Below are 20,068 nucleotides of genomic sequence, written 5' to 3'. Positions count from 1 at the left end.
TTATGATATTAAAATGTCATGATTGACAGCTGCATGGGTGGGACCTTGATACCATGGCCTCTAAACTGGTCTTGTGAATTATTGTCTGGGGTGACAGGGTGAGCTGGGGGTCACACGGAGAGTCTTGCCGATTGTTGCCGCAGGCTCGCTATTTTGGAGAGAAAGGTTTCCAGGAGCTGAAAATCAATGTTAATCTGAGGCCACCTGGGCGTGTAAACAGAGCCGTAATGGAAGTAAATACACATGCATGCAGACACAGAAAGAGAGAGAGATAGACAGACAGAGAGACACACCCACAATAAAAAAACCTTATATTCATACACAGTGATCATATGCACGAGGCTTGTTATGTGTTCATGCATCTGCAGGTGATCACAGGGAGAAACAGAGTATGAGTCACAGAGGGAAAGAGATAAAGAAGGATGGATGACAGAAAGAGGAGATAGAAAGTAAAGAAAACCGAGGGGATAAGGGAATATGTTGTTCTTCCCTTCAGTACTAATTGGTGGCAGGCAGCTAACACACTAATTATGTTTAGTATAAAGAGACAAAATGTCTAAAATCAGGATGAGTTTTTGTTTCTTCTTTTGTTTGCTCTTTTTCTCTTCTCCAGTTGTTATATTGGATTCGTGAGATGTTAAAGGATCATTTCTAAGTTTTCTTGCTACCACCTGTGGAGGCAGTGATTATTGTTTAAAGACATGATTTTATAACACGTCCTCTGTGGTGTTCTCATACTTCAACTGTGACTCTCTACCAGCAAGTGATGAAACTGGCTGTGGCTAGCTGGTTAGCAGGGTAACTAGATAAAGGAGCTTCTTTGTTGTTGTTAAAGAGTGATCTGGACATAACCTCAAAGTATTTTTATCATGTGATGTTTGTGTCGGGTTTATGTCATTAGAAATATACAGACCTGAGAGAGACAGAGGCAGAGAGAGAGGGAGTGAGAGAGGGAGTGAGAGAGGGAGTGAGAGAGAGGCCAGTTTAGATCAGATGTAACCCTCTGGCTAACGTCAAAGTCAGTTACAGTACATCCTGTAACACACACACACAAACTGTAGCAGCCTGAGGCTCATGCATTTTTCTTCTCTCAATAAAATATTATGTACACACACGTACACAGAAACACGTACACACACACAGACATTACACACACAGACATTACACACACACACACACACACACACGCACACACGCACACACACGCGCACACACACGCACCGCTCTCAGTGACATTGGAGAGAACTGTTCTCTGGTTGGTTGTGACAAAGTCAAAATGGAAACATGGTGCGTCTGAGGAAACGTCAGGTCAAAGTTCAGGTGGACAAAAGTGTTTGATTGACGAGCTTGTGATTTCCACAGTTAACTAAATTAAAATAACTGATTCAAGTTAACTTTATTACACAAACCGGAGCTAATGAGAGATTTCTTTTCAATCAGAACTTCATATATTCAGCTTTTGCCATATTACACCTCATATCGTTATGTAAGTTTAGTGTCACGTCAAAATGCATCACGTGAAGTCTCATGTTATGTCATATGATGTCATAATGTGGTTGGTGACATTAGTTTCCTGCTTTGACACGCACACACACACTAAAGAGGACCAAACATCTGTTTTTAGTTATTTGTGAAACACCCAACAAACATTTGTACTCACTGGCCTGCGGAAGCATGGACGTGTACACCTTAGGGTCAATGGTCCCCATGGGTGGTGGTAGCAGTGGGTTGGTGAAACTTCGTAGCGGGTGCGTGGGCCGCACACAGGCCGTGGGGATGGTCCGAGCACTCGTTGCCTGGACCTCTTCAGAGGCTGCAGCAGAAGCTGGAGCGCCCGGGACTGGACCGACCACAGGAACGTGCTCAATGGGGGGGGCGGAGGAGCCCGGAAGGAGGGGAGAGGCCTGTTGTGGTGGAGGCTGCTGCTGGAGGAGAGGATTGGTGGAGATTTCCGAGGGCATTGCTAAAGTGGAAGAAGTGAGAGCAGAATTTGAAGAAATATTCTGATACATGATCCTAAAGTGCTTTAGCATTTTTTTTTTTATAGTTTTTGCTTTGATGGAGGCGATAAAACACAAAACAATGCTGTAATATTGAGCCCCATGGTGGAAGAAGGAGACATGACTCGAGATGTTCACCCGGTGCTTACATTTATTTTAGTTACCAGTCCCGTGCAATGTGGGAATTTGCAGAGTTGAGAGTTTTTTTTTTAAAAGACACCAAACAAACAAACAAACAAACAAACACTCTTCAAACTGAAGTCAAGTACCCATTCCTAGGCCACTGACTCGTGGGCTCTCGTACACATGGCCTCCAGGCCCAAGCTTAACTAACTCTCGAGGAGCATCTACCCACTGGCTTTATAGTGGAAGCCCCTCCTACAAGACAAACCATAAAGACAAATATCAATTAACAAATCTCTATCAGATATGACATTGAAAAAAAACAAATATATATAAATACCCATTAGCATCTGTTTTGTGCATCAGAATTTTTTTTTTTTTTACATAAACACAAAAGTGCAAAAAAATGATTTTTGGGTTATTTGATTTATGTCGTGATATATATCGATCCTAACCCTATCGACTGATATGAAAAAAATATTGTGATATGATTTTTTTCCATATTGCCCAGCTCTTGATGGGTTCTCCACACAGAAATTAATAAAGTCAGTGATGCAGTGGGTTAGACTATCAATTTCCCCATGTGGCCCACACAGCACTTCCTAGTCCATGGTCTCGAAAACAGTCTCTCAGTGCCATGCTGGTCTCCTCAGACCATTTCTTCACAGACCTCTTGGTTGTGGGTTTTTTCCACCACAGGGATGTAAGCAGATGAACCAGGTTGTGATCAGAGCAGCCAGGTGGGGGGAGGGGGGAGCTCTATGCATCCCTAGCATTTGCATAGAGTAAGTCCAGTGTTTTATTGTCCCCGGTGTGGCATTCGTCATTCTTTGTGAAGGTGGGGAGAGTTGAAGACAGGGAAGCATGGTTGAGATGAGGAGGGGGACTGGGGGTGCGATGTCTGCAGCTGTGAGACAACAGTATGTAGGAGCCCGCAGGCTGCTGCAGCATCAGCCGACAGGGGGATGTAGACAGTTCTCGCAATGACATGCAAGAACTCCTGCGGGAGGTAACATAACGTTAAGCTGCTAGCTAACAGCTAGCAGCTTAACGTTCCCCAAAATCACAGGAGGAAAGCAAAGTTTGTACTGTTGTTTCTTCTCCCAGCACTGCATCCCCTCCTCCCTCTTATCTCCGCAGGAATCTGTGGTTTTTCCTCATGGAGTATCCTTGTGTTGCACATTGCTAACAGCTGTTGCCGTGTATAAACAATGGAGCCAAGACTGAAAGGATCTCCCCATGTAGTTTGAAATAGTCCAAGAATAAGTAAAAGGCACAAAACTATCCTCAACACATGTGCCTTGTTGGTGCACAGAGTCGGCGAGGACTAGTGTGAAAAGTTGGAGTTGGATGATGAGAGGGGAAAGAGGAAAGAGAGAGAAATCAAATAGAAAGAACTGAGATGTTTAACAGTTCAGGGAGCTGACAGAGAGAATCATCCATTCTTAGTAGACATATAAAGCAGCTTGTGTCTTCCAACACAATGAACATGCTACTCGTACCATAACGACAAAAGTCTGGTACAGTTGCTATTTTAGTATCAGAGGGCCGAGAAAATCAGCCAGTAAATGGTCCTTCAGGTCAGAGGACTTAACATCAAGGAGACATACTCAACTCCTGGTTGATAATATTAATGAGTATTATTACTGTAAAATGTTTTCATGCTCTAATCTCTTTTCAGCCTCTGCCTCAAACACTTGGTTTTAGCTCCTGTCTCTTCTGATAAAGTCCAGTCAGCTCTGATTGGTCAACTGGTCCAGCACGAGTCAGTCTCTGCACTTGACCAACTCACGTTCAATCTCAAAATGTTTGTCACAGTTTCCATGTCGATCGTCATGTTGCCTCAGGGTCATTGAGCTTCAAGGATTATTTGGTGGTTGTGTCAGAGGAACTCCCTTTATCAGGAGAAGAAGTCTGTAACACATTATCAGCTCCCTCACGCATAAAAATAACTAAAAACAAGCGCCCCACTAAAATAACATTCGGTAGGACCACCAATCAATTTTGCATCAACGTTTAAAGGTGCAATATGTACATGTTCTCTGCTGTCAGATACTGGTGACGGTCGCTCGCCAAGAGCTTCTGCCATTGTTGCATTTACAAGACAAGAGATTATAAAAAAGATGTCTGCGCTACGTCTTCCGGGTAGGTAAAACATCTGCAGATACATCAGCTGTGAGCTTGACTTATATGTATAATCATCTAACGTGATTTCACACTGGCCCGTGATGACTTCCCAATAAAAAGTGATGTTATGGTTTTCTCTGTGTGTCACGCGGCGCATTACATCGCTTGTGGCTGCATCTTTTTTTTCCTCTCTCTCTCGTGCTCTGTCATTCCTTTACGTGTTCTTTTCCTTCTAGAGTGGGACACCTGAAATCAATTAACCACCCAAGAGAAGAAGGGGAGCCTGAGGCCAAGAGAAGAGAGCTGGTGGCACGTTTTCCTCCTCTTTTCTCTTCTCAGCATTTTTTAGATTGCTGGGTTCTCAATATTTTGGTTTGTTGTTTTAGTTTGTGATAAAGATTTGCTGTTTTTTTTACTTTTAGATTAGTTTAGATTCTTTGCAGCAGGGAATGGTTGGGTGCGAAATTGTGTGGCATCCACATCTTTTGCTCTTTTTGCTGGTATCACCCCTCCCATTTTTTAAACAGTCATTATTCTGTTTATAATAAATTAGCTTGTTTTGTTTTCTATACGTCAATGTCTGACCTCAGTCGATCTTTTTATTGTGATCAGAAGCTTACTGTTGTGTCTCATTGGGCGACTTTAGTTTATGTAATCTGCCTCTTTAACAGCCTCTGTGTCTCTCTCTCATTATATTTGCTTCGTTCCATCATTAGCTGCCTCGTCCCGCCCCTCCATCAGTGCATAAGTGTGTTTTGCCAGCAGTGATCAGCCCTCCCAGTGGGTCGGCTAATTCAATAACTCTGAAGCTTCTTCTCGTCTCTGCTGTTGTTAAATCATTGATACAAGCCAACCAGGAATTAGTCAATTACTGAATTATTGCTCCCAATCATGTCGTTTAGCATTTAGCTTCTCTGCAAACTGGGGCTTGAGTAAGAAGACAGTAGGGGAAGGATAGTGGAGAGAGGAGTGAGAAGATTAAGATGTAGTTTAAAAGATGTTGTTCTTATTTAAGGTTAAAGTGGTATCTCAAAGATTTTAATTCAAACAAATGTGTGTTAAATCACTATCCAAGTTTTAAAATTACAAGAGAAAAAGCTTTGAAGATAAGAGCTTTAGAACTCAAACTCTGGAAAATATTTTCTGAAGAGTAAACTTCCTCAAATACAAAAAAGACACAAATTAATTACTTCTGCCAAAGAGATTATGTTTGCATCTGCATTAATGGTTTGTTTGTTTTTTAGCAGGAAAACTATGGGATGGATTACTAAGAAACTTGGGGGAGGAATGCAGGGCAGGTGAAATGTCATGCTTATCTGGGCCTAGTGGATTTAAATGTGGTTCCACAGGGGTGAGGTTGTTTTTTAACCACTGTGCAGTAACACAAGGGAACCAAGAGAAATGTGTAACTGGCACCAATGTGTAGCTGGAAAATATAATATGGCCTTAACTGCAAGGCTTGCTTTAACTGAAAGGTTCAGTGTGTAGAATTTAGTGACATCTAGAGAGAATATAACCTGTTGTCATGAAAACTCAAAAGGTTCTAGTTTGTCCAGTGTAGACAACTGTAAAAAACATGGCGGCTTCCACAGAGAGGACCCCCCTCCATGTAAATATAAAGTATTTCAATATAAAGATCCGTTCTATGGTAAAGGAAACAACATAATGCAATTTAGAAGTTTAGTGAAAACATCACTAGGATTAATTTTTATTTTATTCTATTTCTGCCAAAAATTCCTTTCACCTAAATCTTACACACTGAACCTATAAGGGACTGTTGGGCCTTGGCGGGGATATTCGCTCTAGACCAGAAACATACATGTACCTGTTTTCTGTTGTTCTGTTATTTTAACCTGGAGAATTTCTCTACAGTATTGTCATCAGTATCAGTAGTCGTATCATTGTGGTACCTGGTGTGTAACCTCTGTCCACCGTCAGGCTGGGGAAAGGCATCGGTCTCAGGCTGAACTTGTTGTGTGAGAAGCTGCAGGAAGGTGAAGGCAGGATACCAGGATACTGAGACGAGTCCAGGGCTGGCACCGGGATCGCACTGACAACCGCTGAAAACATACATAAAGAAAATCGAACCAGTAAACTGAGGCTCAATGGCACTACGGAAGAAAGAGTACACAGTGAACTTGCACACAATGAATTGAGCAGAGTGAGCAGCTCTCAGTAAATCAGTCCAAGACTTGGAACTGAATATATATATCACATCCTTGAGAGGAAACTGCAGGGAGTCGAACTCACTGAGGCTGATTACATGGCCTCAGGTACAGAGTACACACACAGGCTTTGAAACAGGCTTGAACAGAGTATGTACGTGTGTGTGCATATTATGTAGGTGCCTATGTGCTGCTGTGTCTTTTTGAACTCAGACACACACACAAAAAGAAATTTTAAAAAAAATGTTAATACATATATATATATATATAGAGAGAGAGAGAGAGAGAGAACTCACAAAGAGTTTCTATATTAAGAAATGTTTTGGGTCAACATGTTTAATGGGTTTAGCAAAGTCTGACAAAAATAGTCTGATTTTTGTATTAATTTGTATTTTAGTACTTTTATCATTTATTATGGTTTGTTCATTAATAAAACCTTTGTCAGAGGTTGTACAGACTTTAGAATGATGAAGCATTTTAGAAATTAAATTACAGTGTAAAAAAAAGACACAGGAACATTTGTCCTGCAGAGGTGAAAGAGTTAAAAAAAAAAAAAAAAAAAAAGGGAAAATGTTTATTTTTCCAGCTATATAATTCAGTAATAATAAAGTATTGTATTTTTTCATATAAAAGAAACTTAGTGAGTCTGATGTGAGGAAATAATGAATACAAATGACGGGTTAGAAATGTAATGTTGTGACCTCCATCATATTTCTAAACAAAGGCTGGATAGAAGATGATATAAAATAAATGTGTTCACATATTATTTGTTTTTCTCTCATTGAAACATTTCACTAATTAAGTTTTTTACTTATCAGCAAAACAGCTTGAAGCATTGAGGAAGATTTTTTATTTTCTTTCTGGCCAAAAATTAAATGACAATCAATAACGGGTTAGGGTTAGAGGGTTGTCTGGAAGTTCATAATATTCTTTATGTCAGAAACGCTTTTTCAAACAATTTCTAACCAACTGAAAGAAGATGGACAAGTTTTTTGCTATGATCAATAGCAATATTGATTGGAAAGTATTGACAATTTGGACAGTGCCAAACTGTGATCAGCAGCTTTAAGTGTGTGTGTGTGTGTGTGTGTGTGTGTGTGTGTGTGTGTGTGTGTGTGTTAGTGTGACACACAGAGAGACAGAGAAAAAAAAGATTTAGTTTTTTTGAATTTAGAAATGCTGAGACAAATCTACCAAGAGATAAAACAGAGAAAGAGAAAATGACAAAATTAAATATGGAGTGAGAGAAGTATTAAACCAAAAAAACTATAAAATGGATGAAAAAAAATCAACAAAGAAAAACAGGAAACAAGGGAAGAGGAGGACACAAGCGAGATGAATGGAGAAGATGACCGAAAGGAAAAGAAGAGAACATGAAATTAAAGAGACAATTGCTAAAAACTTTATCAAAAGTGGGGATAAAAAAAGCACAAGCAGAGTTAGATGAAATTTAAACAAAGCGATAGAAAGAGACGTGGCGAGAAGGGAAACCAGACAGGAGACAGAAACAGGACGTAAAGAGATGAGAAGGTGTCTGCCGTCTGCAGAGTGCAGATAAATAAGTGAAGAGGCCTTGAGTTGCTTCAGGCCAAAGAAACAGAAACAAAGAGAAACTGTGGAGAAACTAAACCCATATTATCACAGAGACAAATTCTCATAAACGTCATATCAGAAGAAGACAGAATTTTTATTTCTGATTTTGACCAGCTACAATGACCCGTTACAGCAGATCAATGACGGGAAGAATAGAAGAACCATTATTCTTACAACAGATTCACAAACAGGTATTGTTGATTTTTTATTTGATTTCTGTTTTAAGTTGTAATCAATGCATAATTTAAATAATGTCATAATGTTGATTGTTCCGCATTATTAAAAAAAACAGGAATCAAGCCTAATCTCATATATTGAGGAATTTTAGTCATCCAATCAGATTTCACCACAATCTCTGTCAGACAATCAAATCTACACAAAGAGAATAGCCAAACAAACAAAAGCTTTTGTTACTTACGTGTGTTACTTGGTTGTGAGTCCATAGGAATCATAATTTTTCCTCGTGTTCCCCTCCTGGCAGCCAGGGAGCGCTCCAGAGTCGAGATACTGCTGGAGGCATCATCTCCATCCACTCCTGCAACGTCAAAACAATTTAACTATAACTCTAATTAACTTGTATGTTTTTAATACTGAAGAAAATGTTGATATATATTTCCTTTTTTTTTTCTCACGATGGATCAAGCATCACCACAAAGTAAATTTAATTAAAGTGAAATAAACTAGTTGGGGTGAGCAGAGAAAAATGGGGAGGAGAGGGGAGATGGGTGTAAACAAACCTCAAACAATACAACAGCAAAAAGAGTCAATTCAATTATATAAGTGTTTAAATGACAATAATAATAAAAGGACACAAAATCAATATGTGAACATCCATCTTTAACCTGAATGGCTGCTCTTGCTGCCAATCTGGCTCTCTGATTGGCTGTGTGCGACCTGGGGGAGGTCCTGGCAGGACTGGATGGGTGAGTCACGTGCCGATGGGGCAACGCTCGGAGCCTTCTCTATGTTCTTCATCTCCATCTCCTCGTGGTGGATCCAAAGGTCTGGAGGTCGCAGGTCCTTCTGGCTGCCCTTCCTCTTACTGGCACTGGTACTCGCTCTCTTCCTACACAGGATGAGAGCGGGAGTCAGCGAAGGACGGACTCGGACATAACACTGAAGCTAAGTCTTGTCGCTAAGCAACCCTTCAAATCCCAGCAGAGAAAAATACTTCAGATGTGCATCTTTTTTAAAATCATTGGTTTATTTAAAAAGACAGACAAAAACAACTGGGTGGAGCGATGAGGAGGAAAAATAAAAGTAATAATAAAGACATGATCCTATTGTAACTGGATTCTGAAATAAAGTCAAGAATAAGAATTTGAAATGAACTGAATTACAATCTTATATTTGACTGACAAAGATGAATGAACCGAATTTCAAAATAATAAAATGAAATGAAAATGACAATGACAATTTTTTCTGATATAACAAGTCATTTTATTTATACTTGTCATTTCTATATATAGCAGCACTGTCACCGACACACCCTAAAATTAAGCTAATTCACTGTCTTTGCCAACGATCAACCCACGGTGACCTGTGACGTCACCCGTTGGTTTGTCAGCTGCTGTTCTGAAGCCTCAGTTTCACATCGTGTTCAGCGTCGTCTTGGTTTTTTGAAACCTGAAGTAAACATATTTGGAGGAGCGGGGGGTGGAGCCTGACTGAGAGCTGGAGGACACTGCACACCCACCTGCACCCATTGGACAGTACTAGCTGTCAATCACACTGTGGTATCCACCCCCCAATACAGTGCTTTATGGTCTATTTGTGAGAAGTAGAGTCATTTTCTCATAGACTTCTATAGAAACTACCAGTGGAGTCACCCCCTGCTGGTCAAAGAGAGAATACAGCGATCAGGCCCTGAAAACATTGGCTTCATTTTCCAGATTTCTTTCCCTGATACTTATTTACAGCAAGACACACATGAAAGAAACATCTTACTTCCTCTGTTTAGCCGAGGAGCGCCGGGTGCAGATGAGTGCGACGATGACAACCACGACTACCGTGACTGCTCCCACGGAAACCACGATGAGGACAAGAAGGTTGCCATTCTTTTGTGGCGTGGCGCTGCCGTGAGGTGGACGCATCTGACCAATGGGAGACTCTGGAATACGAAGATAAAAACAACTGGATGTTAAATATAAAAGTAAAATGTCAAAACAAAAAGAGGTCGTGGTTTGAATTGATTTAATTTTACTTTATTACCTTGATGTTGTAGTATAATTACTTTTGTAAAGAAACAAAGCTACAAATTAAAAGTCTGCAGAATAAAACCCACTGTCGTTTCAACAGACTGAACACAACGCTGCTGCCACCAATCAATACGTGTGTGTGCATGTATGTGTGTGTGTTCGGCTAAAGGGAGAAATTGATGACATGCTCTGTCCTTCATTAACTTTACCTTCACTGAGAGAGAGAGAAAATAAGAAAACAAGAAACAGAGGAGGTCTGGTTGGAGAGAAGAGGGAATGTGTTGAAGGACGAGAGAAGAGGAATAGAACTAAAGTGGCAGTGGTGGGTTAAGAAAGATATAGATGGAGAGAGAGAAAGGGCAGAACATCAGGAGGAAGAGAAGTGTGGGGGAGGAAACGCAGGTAAGAAAGTATATGACACATTGAGCGAGAGGCACTTTACCTCTCTCTCTCTCTCTCTCTCTCTCTCTCTCTCTCTCTCTCTGTGTTGCATCGTCAGTCTCAATGAAAACCACAATCCATCACAGCTGCAGCCAGACTCACTTCTTTTTCTTTTTCTCTCTTTTTAAAGTTAGATTTAAAACCTTTCGTCCTATTGTGAAACACATTTTTCAATTAACGTTCATTTAACAACAAGCAGAGGCTTCCTCCATCTTTACTCATAACTAAATGTCACAGAGTCATTGAAAGGGTTCAACCTCTGGGGAAAATGTAATTGAAGGAGTATGTCTGCAGGTTTTAATTTCAGCCTTTATCACCAAGAGGATGTAAACAGAAAGAAGTGTTTGAAGCTCTGGCTGCTTGATAATCTTAATATTCTAACATCACTCTTATTAGTATTAAACTTAAATTATAACTATGATTTTAATACTAAAGGTGAAATTCATGTAATACTTTATACAAACACTGATTCTAAACACTGATCGTGATGGAGAATCATGTTGTTCACTGTAACTGCGTCTTCTTGTTCCTGTTCGATCACCACAGCAGAGGTCAGAGGTCAGGGTCTGTCGCTGGCAGTGATTCAGTGTCTCACTGGAACGACGCTGAGGTGTCTCTATGTTTCGTCAGCACCGTGGCAACCGCTGCTGCCGGACGCCATCGTAAATCTACATCATCTGACCTCCGCCCTCCTCTGGCTATAGACGGTCGCCAAGGGCGAAGTGTCGTTTATCAGCTCAATGGTTTTTCATCTTTAACGTCACAGAGCTTCCTCTCACTGAAAAACAACCCAGAGAAATTTACCGCTGTCTCTTCTCATCTTTGCAGGTCACTATGTTGCAGTGTGTGCTCAGGTGATCTGATCCAGGTATCTGATCCCGCCTGATTCAATTCCGTGGTATGGAGGTCCTGCCCGCATTGTGTTATCAATCACGAGTCAGTCTCAACTGTCAATCATGACGTCTCAGTCCATTTTTCTATCAACTGAAATAAAACAGTGTTGTGCTTTTTTTTTTAAAACTAGTTTTATGTCACCGCCTCCATTTAATCCTGTTTCTCATAGAGATGATTCTTCTTTCTCAAGTTTGTAAAAATGCTGATTGATGGTGAGACATTAACTGTAATTAATTTCTTCCCGGCAGCAGTGATTCCATAAGAAACAGGAAACATTTTTTAAAAACTCTAAATCAGCAAGAGGCCGCGAGTCGTTAAAGAAAGTTTAAAAATGAAACACACACACACACAGACAGACAGAGAGAGAGATTCACTGAGAAGAACACAATTTTTTACCGTTGATGCTGCTCTTGTCAATGAGATTGGTGTCAGACGGCCAGTAGGTGTGGTCTCCTCCGCGACCTGGAAGATGAGAAATAAACAGGAAGTCAGAAGAGAGAAGAGTGACACAAAAAGAGAAGGAGAGAAAAAGAAGAGAGAGATTAGTGGTTCTAGTCTTGGCAAAGCAAAGAATGGTGTGGGTCCTGAGCTGAGTGGGAGAACAGTTAAAATATTAGAATCCAATAAAGAATTTGATGGCAGGAAGTTATTGTGTTGAGGTTTGAGGAGGACGTCAGATCCTGACAGAGGCTGAAACTGATGAGAGACAGAATCCAAAGAGCTGCAGCACATCACAAAAAAAGACACAGAATTCTGAAGCTAGATTCATCCTGCAAGTTGTCATTTGTTGTCTCTACAATTACAAATCTGATGTTTGTCTTTAATTTTCAAGTTACAGAAAACTGGATGATAAAGGCCAGCGCAGCTTTGTGTTCATTAAACAGTGTGTGTGTGTGTGTGTGTGTACAGTGGACGCTCACCCCCCTCCAAAAAACACTTATTCTCTACATGGAGAGGGAGCACACACACACACATGCATGCACGCAAACACACTCACATGCAAACACACACAGACACACACATACTCACACACACTCACAGACACACACATACTCACACACACTCACACGTTCAGCTCAAGAGTTTCAGAGCTGTCACAGATATTAAGATGAAATGCAGAAGCCACAAAGAAGTTTGTCTGAATGGAAGTCAGACTTTTTCAGTATTTGTCTCATATTAATCGGATTTATTTAACTTGTGTCGATGTTTAAGAATAAAGGAAAGGGGATATGAAAGGAGGCAAGGTGAGATGGAATGTGAGAAGAAAAGGAGAAAACAGAAGAAGTTTTAGAAGGAAGGAAAGAATGATGGAGGGATGGTGATGAGGGTTAAAATCTCAGCTTTGTTGGTCTCATGTTCACTGATGAGAAACGTTTATGTGAACATATTCGGTTCTCTCCATAGTAGAATTTATTTTTCATTTTATACAAACAGCCCTGGCTTGCGGAGCAGAGGGAAAATCTAAAAACAACTTTTTACTGGGAGAGAAATGAAAGCAGATCAAGGGAAGAGGAGGCTGTTGTGAATATTAATGCAGACGCACAAGAGCTGCTTAACATATTGAAGTTCATCAAATGAACTCAGACATAATTAACACTGTTCTCTGGTTCCATTCATCAGCTGCATGAAGACACATGATGCTCATGAACGTCAGATCCCTTTGAAATCTCAGAACATGACGCCTGGTTTTAGACATTTAATGTTTATTAGAAATGATTTTAAAGCATCTGGATTTAAAGCCTAATGAACGATTATATTTTTTTACCCATTTTTATTATTGTTCTGATGTCAACATAATGTCGAAGTAAACTGCCCCAGTGCATTCTGGGCTTTGACCAGCAGTACATCATCTACCATTCTTTTTAAAAACCAGGTGTGTGTGGGTGGATTTGTCAGGTGATACGAGAAAACTCATCATCAGTGTGTGAATCATCGAAAATAACTCAGATACTGGCTTTGGCTTCACTTTTGTGGAGCCATGATGTCGTCCATCTTTATGGTCTGAGGTCAATGATGTTTTACTTGATGTGGAAACACCGAGCGAATCTGTAAATATTTGATTGTGTTCCAATTATTATTTAATCAACAACATAAATATGATTTTCAATAAGATTAAGATTCCTCTTTATTGTCCCACAATCATTCACACACAGCACTTCATGCAACATGGGGAAATTTGACCTCTGCATTTAACCCATCCGTGTGAACACAGCACACGGAGCACAATCCACACAGTGACCACACGGAGCAGTGGGCAGCCATGAAGGCGCCCGGGGAGCAATTGGGGGGTTCGGTGTCTTGCTCAAGGGCACCTCGGCAATGCCCAGGTAACTGTAGCACTGTAACTGTAGAATATCAAGTTAATTCATTATTAACTTTATAACAATATTCTTTTTCATGGCTCAACATCAATTTGACAAAGTCGATCAGTTCAGATTTAATTGAGTGAAACAATGGATCCTGAAATCCAGAGAACACTGGAACTTGATGAGCTGCGTTGAAGTGACACAAACATTTGACCTTTGAACCAGTGAAATTTTTTAATTTATCCTCAGATTCTCAACACATCACAAATCACACTGATGATTTGAAGGTGTGAGGAAAAGTGAAATAAAACCAAGACGTTGGCTGAATTTTGAATTGAAATGGAATTGTGTGCTGTCAATTGTGAATTATGAGTTGAGCCAGTAAAAAGGAGAATTTCTGTCACTTGGGACGAACATTAAAGTTTATCTTTCTAATTGTTGGTGATGTGAGTGCAAATTTAATTTTACTATAAATTCAAATGAAAGTCAATCTAAAGTCACTTTTAAACTTAAATATATAAACTGTTAATGATGTTTGAATGTGAAATTAAATGAAAAAGAAGGATTTTACATCAAAATGAATGAGCAGAGGATTTTTATATTTGAGGCTGTGAAACTGCGTCTTAAGAAAAACAGCTGCAAGACTTATTTAAATGAATAAATCCTACCTTGATCATTTGCCATCTTGTCTGGATGTTCCACTGGAGGAAAAAGACAAAAAGAGTCAGAAAACTTATATAAAATAAAAACATTCATTCACACACACAAGATAACAAACCTTTGGCGGTCCTGAAGTGGACGGGCTCAGACAGCGGGCCGACCCCTTTGGCATTCTTGGCCTGAATCCTGAAGTAATACACCGTGTCGAGGTTCAGATCGACGACCTGGTGAGTGAGCCGGTCGCCGCTGATCGCCTCCATTACCCAGTCGTCTATCGGCATGTTCTTATCCAGTGTGTAGTACAGGATGTAACCTGTCGGACAACAGCTCATAAAATAAACTAAATGACTTAAGAAGAGGTGAACAAGTGGATTGAGTCCATATTCACATTTAAAGTGTGACATCAGATATTGGGTTTTGAAAAATAACATCTGAGATGCAAAAAGTTTCATGACAGAATAAAGACAAAGAAGTGAATGTATCTGTAACATTGAAGAAAAGAATAATAAATCAATTGTTATGGAATCACACAGAAAGATAAAAGTCTAAAATATTTGATGTGTGTGTGTTGCGTTGTTATGGCTGCAGGGAGCGTTTGATTTGTCCTTTGAGACGCGGCAGGAGCAGCAGAGCTTGTTAAAAGACGAGTGGAAGAGAAAAAAGTGTGTTTGAATTCAGTGTTTCTTTAACTCTTCAACTCACTGTTAAATCTGTGAGAAAATAACTGTTGCTTTATTTTCAGGCTTTTGAAGGCAGATAAACGAACTAACGAGATAGTAACCAGCAGGTTCACACTGATTCATTACCTGAATTTGACATGTTTGTACAATCGCTCACCTGTGATTCGTCCATTAGCCTCCATCGGCGGTTGCCAGCTGATTAAAATGGCGCGGGGTCGTCCCTCGCGGCTGATTACAGTCAAGTCTTTGGGAGCGGAACTAGGAGCTGTCAGAAACACAAACAGGAAGAAGTGTGAGAAATGATGGAATGAGATGAAACTTGATGAAAGGATATGAGACGTGCTGAGAAAGAACTGAGTTAATGTTTTGTTTGGATTCTCTTTGTGAGATTTTTGTTTTTAGACATTAGACACTGATTTCTCAGAAAACAATTAATCGATCTTGATGAAGAACCGGAGGCATATTTAGAAGAGTGTGTGTAATTTGCTGCAGTTTAATTGAAGGTTGCTCCTCTTCTCTGTTCTGTCTTAACCTCAGACCTCAGTAATGATCGAGACTGTGACTCTCCTGTTGTGAGAATGTCAAATCTTCACCCTCAGAACTCATGACTTTTCCTCCTCAGTCGTCATCATGCAAACTAAGTGGCAGCTTATCAGAGTTTACAGTATATATTTCCTGCTTATAGATGTGATTTTGCGCATTTCTTTTTGAATTTCACACCAGGGCGACTGCAGCCCAGCAGAAGTCATTGAAACTGACACAATGTGCTGGTGGAAATAACGAATTCCAGCTGAACCTGTTAGTGACTTTGACAACCTGCACTTCTCTGAAAGGCAGACGGAGCGGAGAACATTCACTGAGAATAAACCTGCTGGGGAAAATAGATCTAAACTGAAATCATTTCAATTACAAGTACATCTTCAGTTAATAATAAATGCTCCTGAGTGGTTGACGAGGCCGACTGATCTGCATCAGGATAAGTGAAAAAAAGAAAATCACAGATTTTAATAACAGTAATTTTAAATGAAAAACACAATTTGAGTTTAAAGCAACACAATAAACTCAGATCTGACAGAATCATTGTTTGCACTAATTTAAAGTCCTGAGCAAAGGTTGTTCAAATGATCGGACTGATTCAACAGATTGGAGGTGGGCGGAGCTATGTTCCAAAATGATAATGAGGACTTGACCTTGACTCCTGAGATTAAGGACGTGGTCACACAGGTGAATAAAACATTCACTTCCTGTGGTGCAGCAAATCTGCAGTGTGGCTTCTTGAGGGGTTCAACTTTAACCCAAGATATTTGCTTAGCATTTGTGAATTATTATTTATCACAGTAATTATTTAAGATCTTCGCATTGAAAACATCACAAAAAAAGCTGAAGGACATTACAATGAGGCTCCGATTTAGTCCAAATAGATGTCAACAACAGTCCCCTGATACTCAATGACGCCTTATAGCCAAGCCATGTTACATTAACTCCACTCCACAATGGTTGTACTGACTGGTTTGTTGCCTGACTTGTTACAATACAGCGTCTGAAGAAAGCCTATTCCAGATCAACACCCAAATGTGGTGGATTCTTTCTTGGCCCATGTTCTATCCGCTCCCCAGTTTCAGGAAAATCTGGTCAGAAATGTCTTCACAAATGGACATAGGTGAAAAATGACCTCTTTGGCAGAGGTAAAAACATATTCTCTATATGTTTTATAAGTTTTTGTATTTTTCAATAGCACCTCCCAGATAAGGTCACACCCAGTTACGGTGAAGTTTGTCAGAGATATCTAATTACAACATTATAGGCAAGGCAATTTTATTTGTACAGCACATGTATTTTACTACGTGGAGTATTATAATACTGTAGTACTGTGGAGTACTGCGCCTGAAGGTGCTGATGCTGCTAGTGATACCATCATGATGTTACCATGGCAACCATATGAAGCTCTTCATTCATTTCCTTCATTCAAACCGAAAGACTAATACACCCCCCCCACCTGACAACACGCCCACATCAGACGTGGTCTACAAACCAATTATTGTCAAGTATAGGGAGACCACGTCCACGTAGGTGATGACGACAGGATGTATAGGCACAGACAAAATTCTTTAGTCTCTATAATTACAAAGTGAAAATCAAATGAAACTATGAACAAACACATTAAGCTTCAGACTGAGATCAGAAAACGACCTGATGGTGACGGGTAACAATACAAACAACTAGCACAGTAATAAAAATTACTAATATAGTAAAAATAATCATATGCAGCTGGTGTGATTTAGACTGAGTGATGATTATTACGAGTCAGGCAGCGGTGTTAGAGCTGCTGTAAAGAGCTGGTGGATCACTGCAGGGACTGAGTGGGCTCCGTCCGTCTGCTCGCTATGAATGTCAATGTATTCTGGTGGGCCCCCAGGGAGCCAGCGGGGGCAATGCTGTTCACACTTAATTGGATGACAAATCCACCAGACATGATTGTAAACATCCTGATAGGAACACCTTGACATTTTGATTTTAGTCTGTGGACGGGTATCACTGTTGCAGACAGTCGTCATGTCGGTGTGGGGAAAGATTTACACATCGGTGAACCCAAATATGTGTATTCTTCGACAACTTATTAAGCAACGTCTCTATCTTTCAAGGGAAAACAATACATTGTGCACCCATATTGTTTTGGTGAACTCTTGTTTTCCCTCATTCAGATGATCTCTGTTTTTCCAAGAGTGTAAAATAGCCTGAGAGAAAAACTGTGAACTTCATGTATTGAGTCATTTCAGATGTCAGTGGAAAGAAATTGCTGCAGGGAAAATACATTATAATTGGAAAGTAACTACAGTAAGATTTATTATTTTTCAAAAAATCTAACTAAAAACAAAATTGAGGCTAAAGATTCATCTTTTCCTTCAGTATTTATGTTCTACATATCTACTTCTACTTATCTACTTACTATTTCTTATTCTGTTCCTCTCCTGAGGCTTTCACATTATGTATTTAAGTCTTTATATCTTTTGAATTATTTTGTGCTTTATACTTGAACTAACCTCAGTAACAGTACTTAGACTAGAAATCATTCACCTCCACTCAACAATAAACCTCATTAGTTCAGAATCAGCTGTTTCATTCACGTTTCATTGTCAGTGGCTCATTCAGCAGCTGTTAGGAGTAAACGTCAGAGTGAGACTCAGTTTGTCTGTCTCCTCCTTCACTCCTGTATAAAGTCTAAGTCCAGGAGAAGTGAGGACACAGCAGAGCGTCCTCCACTGATCCACTGAGGGAGTGGGGGGGTGATGAGCTTCTAACACGTGACACAAACATGAAGAAACACAAACAAATGTCTCTGGAGACAAAGTGCTGACACACACGTAGAAGACACAGACGAAGACGTGAAGACAGTTTGTGGTGATAAGAGCTGACGATGGTGTCAGGTGATGTAAACATGATCACATGATCACTTCCTGTCTCTGCTCCACCTCTCACCTGAAGAACGAGGAGGATCTGATGCTGAACGAGTCTGAGCAGAAAACCTGCTGCTGAGTTGTTCAGCTGTGAAACATGAACTCTGGAGACGAGCCTCTGGAGACGAGTCTCTGGATTCTACTTGCAGGTCTGAAAACAGCTTTAGAGAGACATACCTGCTTCGTACGTGGTGGCATGTGCCGTCATACTCCATGTGCTCGACTTGCGTCCTTTGGTTACCATGACAGCAAACTCGTACATGGTGTTTGGTTTGAGACCGGAAACAGTGTGGCTGAGCGCCGTGGTGTCTGCAGACTGGACAGAAAAAGAGATGTTTTGTAAAGAAACAAGATTCTACATTATTTTCTTATAGGTGTATGTATGTACTGTATGTACAGTATATATACAGTATATACACACAATACATATATGTATATATACACATACATATGCTTCACTGAGTCTTACAACACTGGTATTTTGAAGGTTTTGTCATCCTAAACTACTTCTGCCTGCTTTGCGCAAATTATATCAGCCTCAAATTTCTACCAAATCATTGGCAAAGTGTGGACGCATGAACATTTAAGAAGCCCCGTCATCTGGCCCTTGTTGCTAGGAAACAGTTGCATCCCAGGGAATGTCACCTTACTGGCAGACTCGCAAAAACACACAGCAACCACTTAGCGTCCAGCTGAAAGTGGTTCAGATCTGAGACAATGCTGTAAAAGTAGGAAACTTCACTCCTGCTCTCTGTGATAACAGAATGGTTCCAGATGGTGCTGGTCCCCGAGCTTCTTGACGTTCCTCAGGTAACCCTGAACCACATACTCCATCTCACTTTTGCCAAACTTAGTGATCAGTTAATTACATCTGGTAGAATCTGACCACCAATGCCTCATTTATTTGGGAAAGGGTATTTAACTATAAATAAAAATCTATGTATCTCCAAGTTGTGTTTCCCTACAGAGCAGAGCCAGAGACCCTTGTATCAAGAGTTTACTCCTGGTTGTTTCTGGTTTCTCCATCATTTGACGGCGGGGTCCCAATTTTCTACAAGTGCACATTTGGAGTAGTAGTCACTACATCATCATCTGGCAGCTTGTGAGTGTGGAGCGACAAAGTATCTGCTTTGCAAGTTATAACTTTCAAGTCTTATGAAACCTTAGATCAAATCCCAAACCAGGAACAATAAGACAAGACAATTAAGTCCCAAGTTAAAAGTGAACTCATGACAGGTCAATTCCTAAACATGTTAATGTTGGACAGATTAGTTTGTAGGTCAGCTCTCAAATTGATACTCATGAGTCCTAAGTTAAAATAGGCTCCAAATCATTGCACAAGTCAGAACCCCGTTGTCCAAAGTCGAGCCCCAAATCAATCAGTCAAACTCAAGAGGACTTTCAAGTAAAGTCCAAGTTGCTGTTT

The 20,068-nt window shown here is 40.3% G+C and overlaps 1 protein-coding gene across 4 annotated transcripts in view; it reads right to left on the bottom strand.

The window, feature by feature from the left end:
• Positions 1 to 20,068, bottom strand: part of dcc (DCC netrin 1 receptor) — a 111,818-nt gene that overhangs the window by 10,793 nt on the left and 80,957 nt on the right. For all 4 annotated transcript variants that reach the window (XM_069514344.1, XM_069514345.1, XM_069514342.1 and 1 more), the window contains exons 18-27: positions 18,820 to 18,958; positions 15,345 to 15,452; positions 14,626 to 14,820; positions 14,516 to 14,548; positions 11,938 to 12,003; positions 9,956 to 10,118; positions 8,851 to 9,074; positions 8,427 to 8,543; positions 6,161 to 6,310; positions 1,661 to 1,963 (exon numbers count right to left, since the gene is read on the bottom strand). In XM_069514344.1, coding sequence (XP_069370445.1) covers positions 1,661 to 1,963; positions 6,161 to 6,310; positions 8,427 to 8,543; positions 8,851 to 9,074; positions 9,956 to 10,118; positions 11,938 to 12,003; positions 14,516 to 14,548; positions 14,626 to 14,820; positions 15,345 to 15,452; positions 18,820 to 18,958 — 1,498 coding nt within the window. The remainder of the gene's footprint in view (positions 1 to 1,660; positions 1,964 to 6,160; positions 6,311 to 8,426; positions 8,544 to 8,850; positions 9,075 to 9,955; positions 10,119 to 11,937; positions 12,004 to 14,515; positions 14,549 to 14,625; positions 14,821 to 15,344; positions 15,453 to 18,819; positions 18,959 to 20,068) is intronic.

The sequence above is a fragment of the Paralichthys olivaceus genome, chromosome 18 (assembly GCF_024713975.1).
Source record: "Paralichthys olivaceus isolate ysfri-2021 chromosome 18, ASM2471397v2, whole genome shotgun sequence".
In the NCBI taxonomy this organism is placed as follows: Eukaryota; Metazoa; Chordata; class Actinopteri; order Pleuronectiformes; family Paralichthyidae; genus Paralichthys; species Paralichthys olivaceus.
The sequence above is the reverse complement of the archived record's forward strand: the minus strand, read 5'-3'. Positions and strand labels throughout refer to the sequence as shown.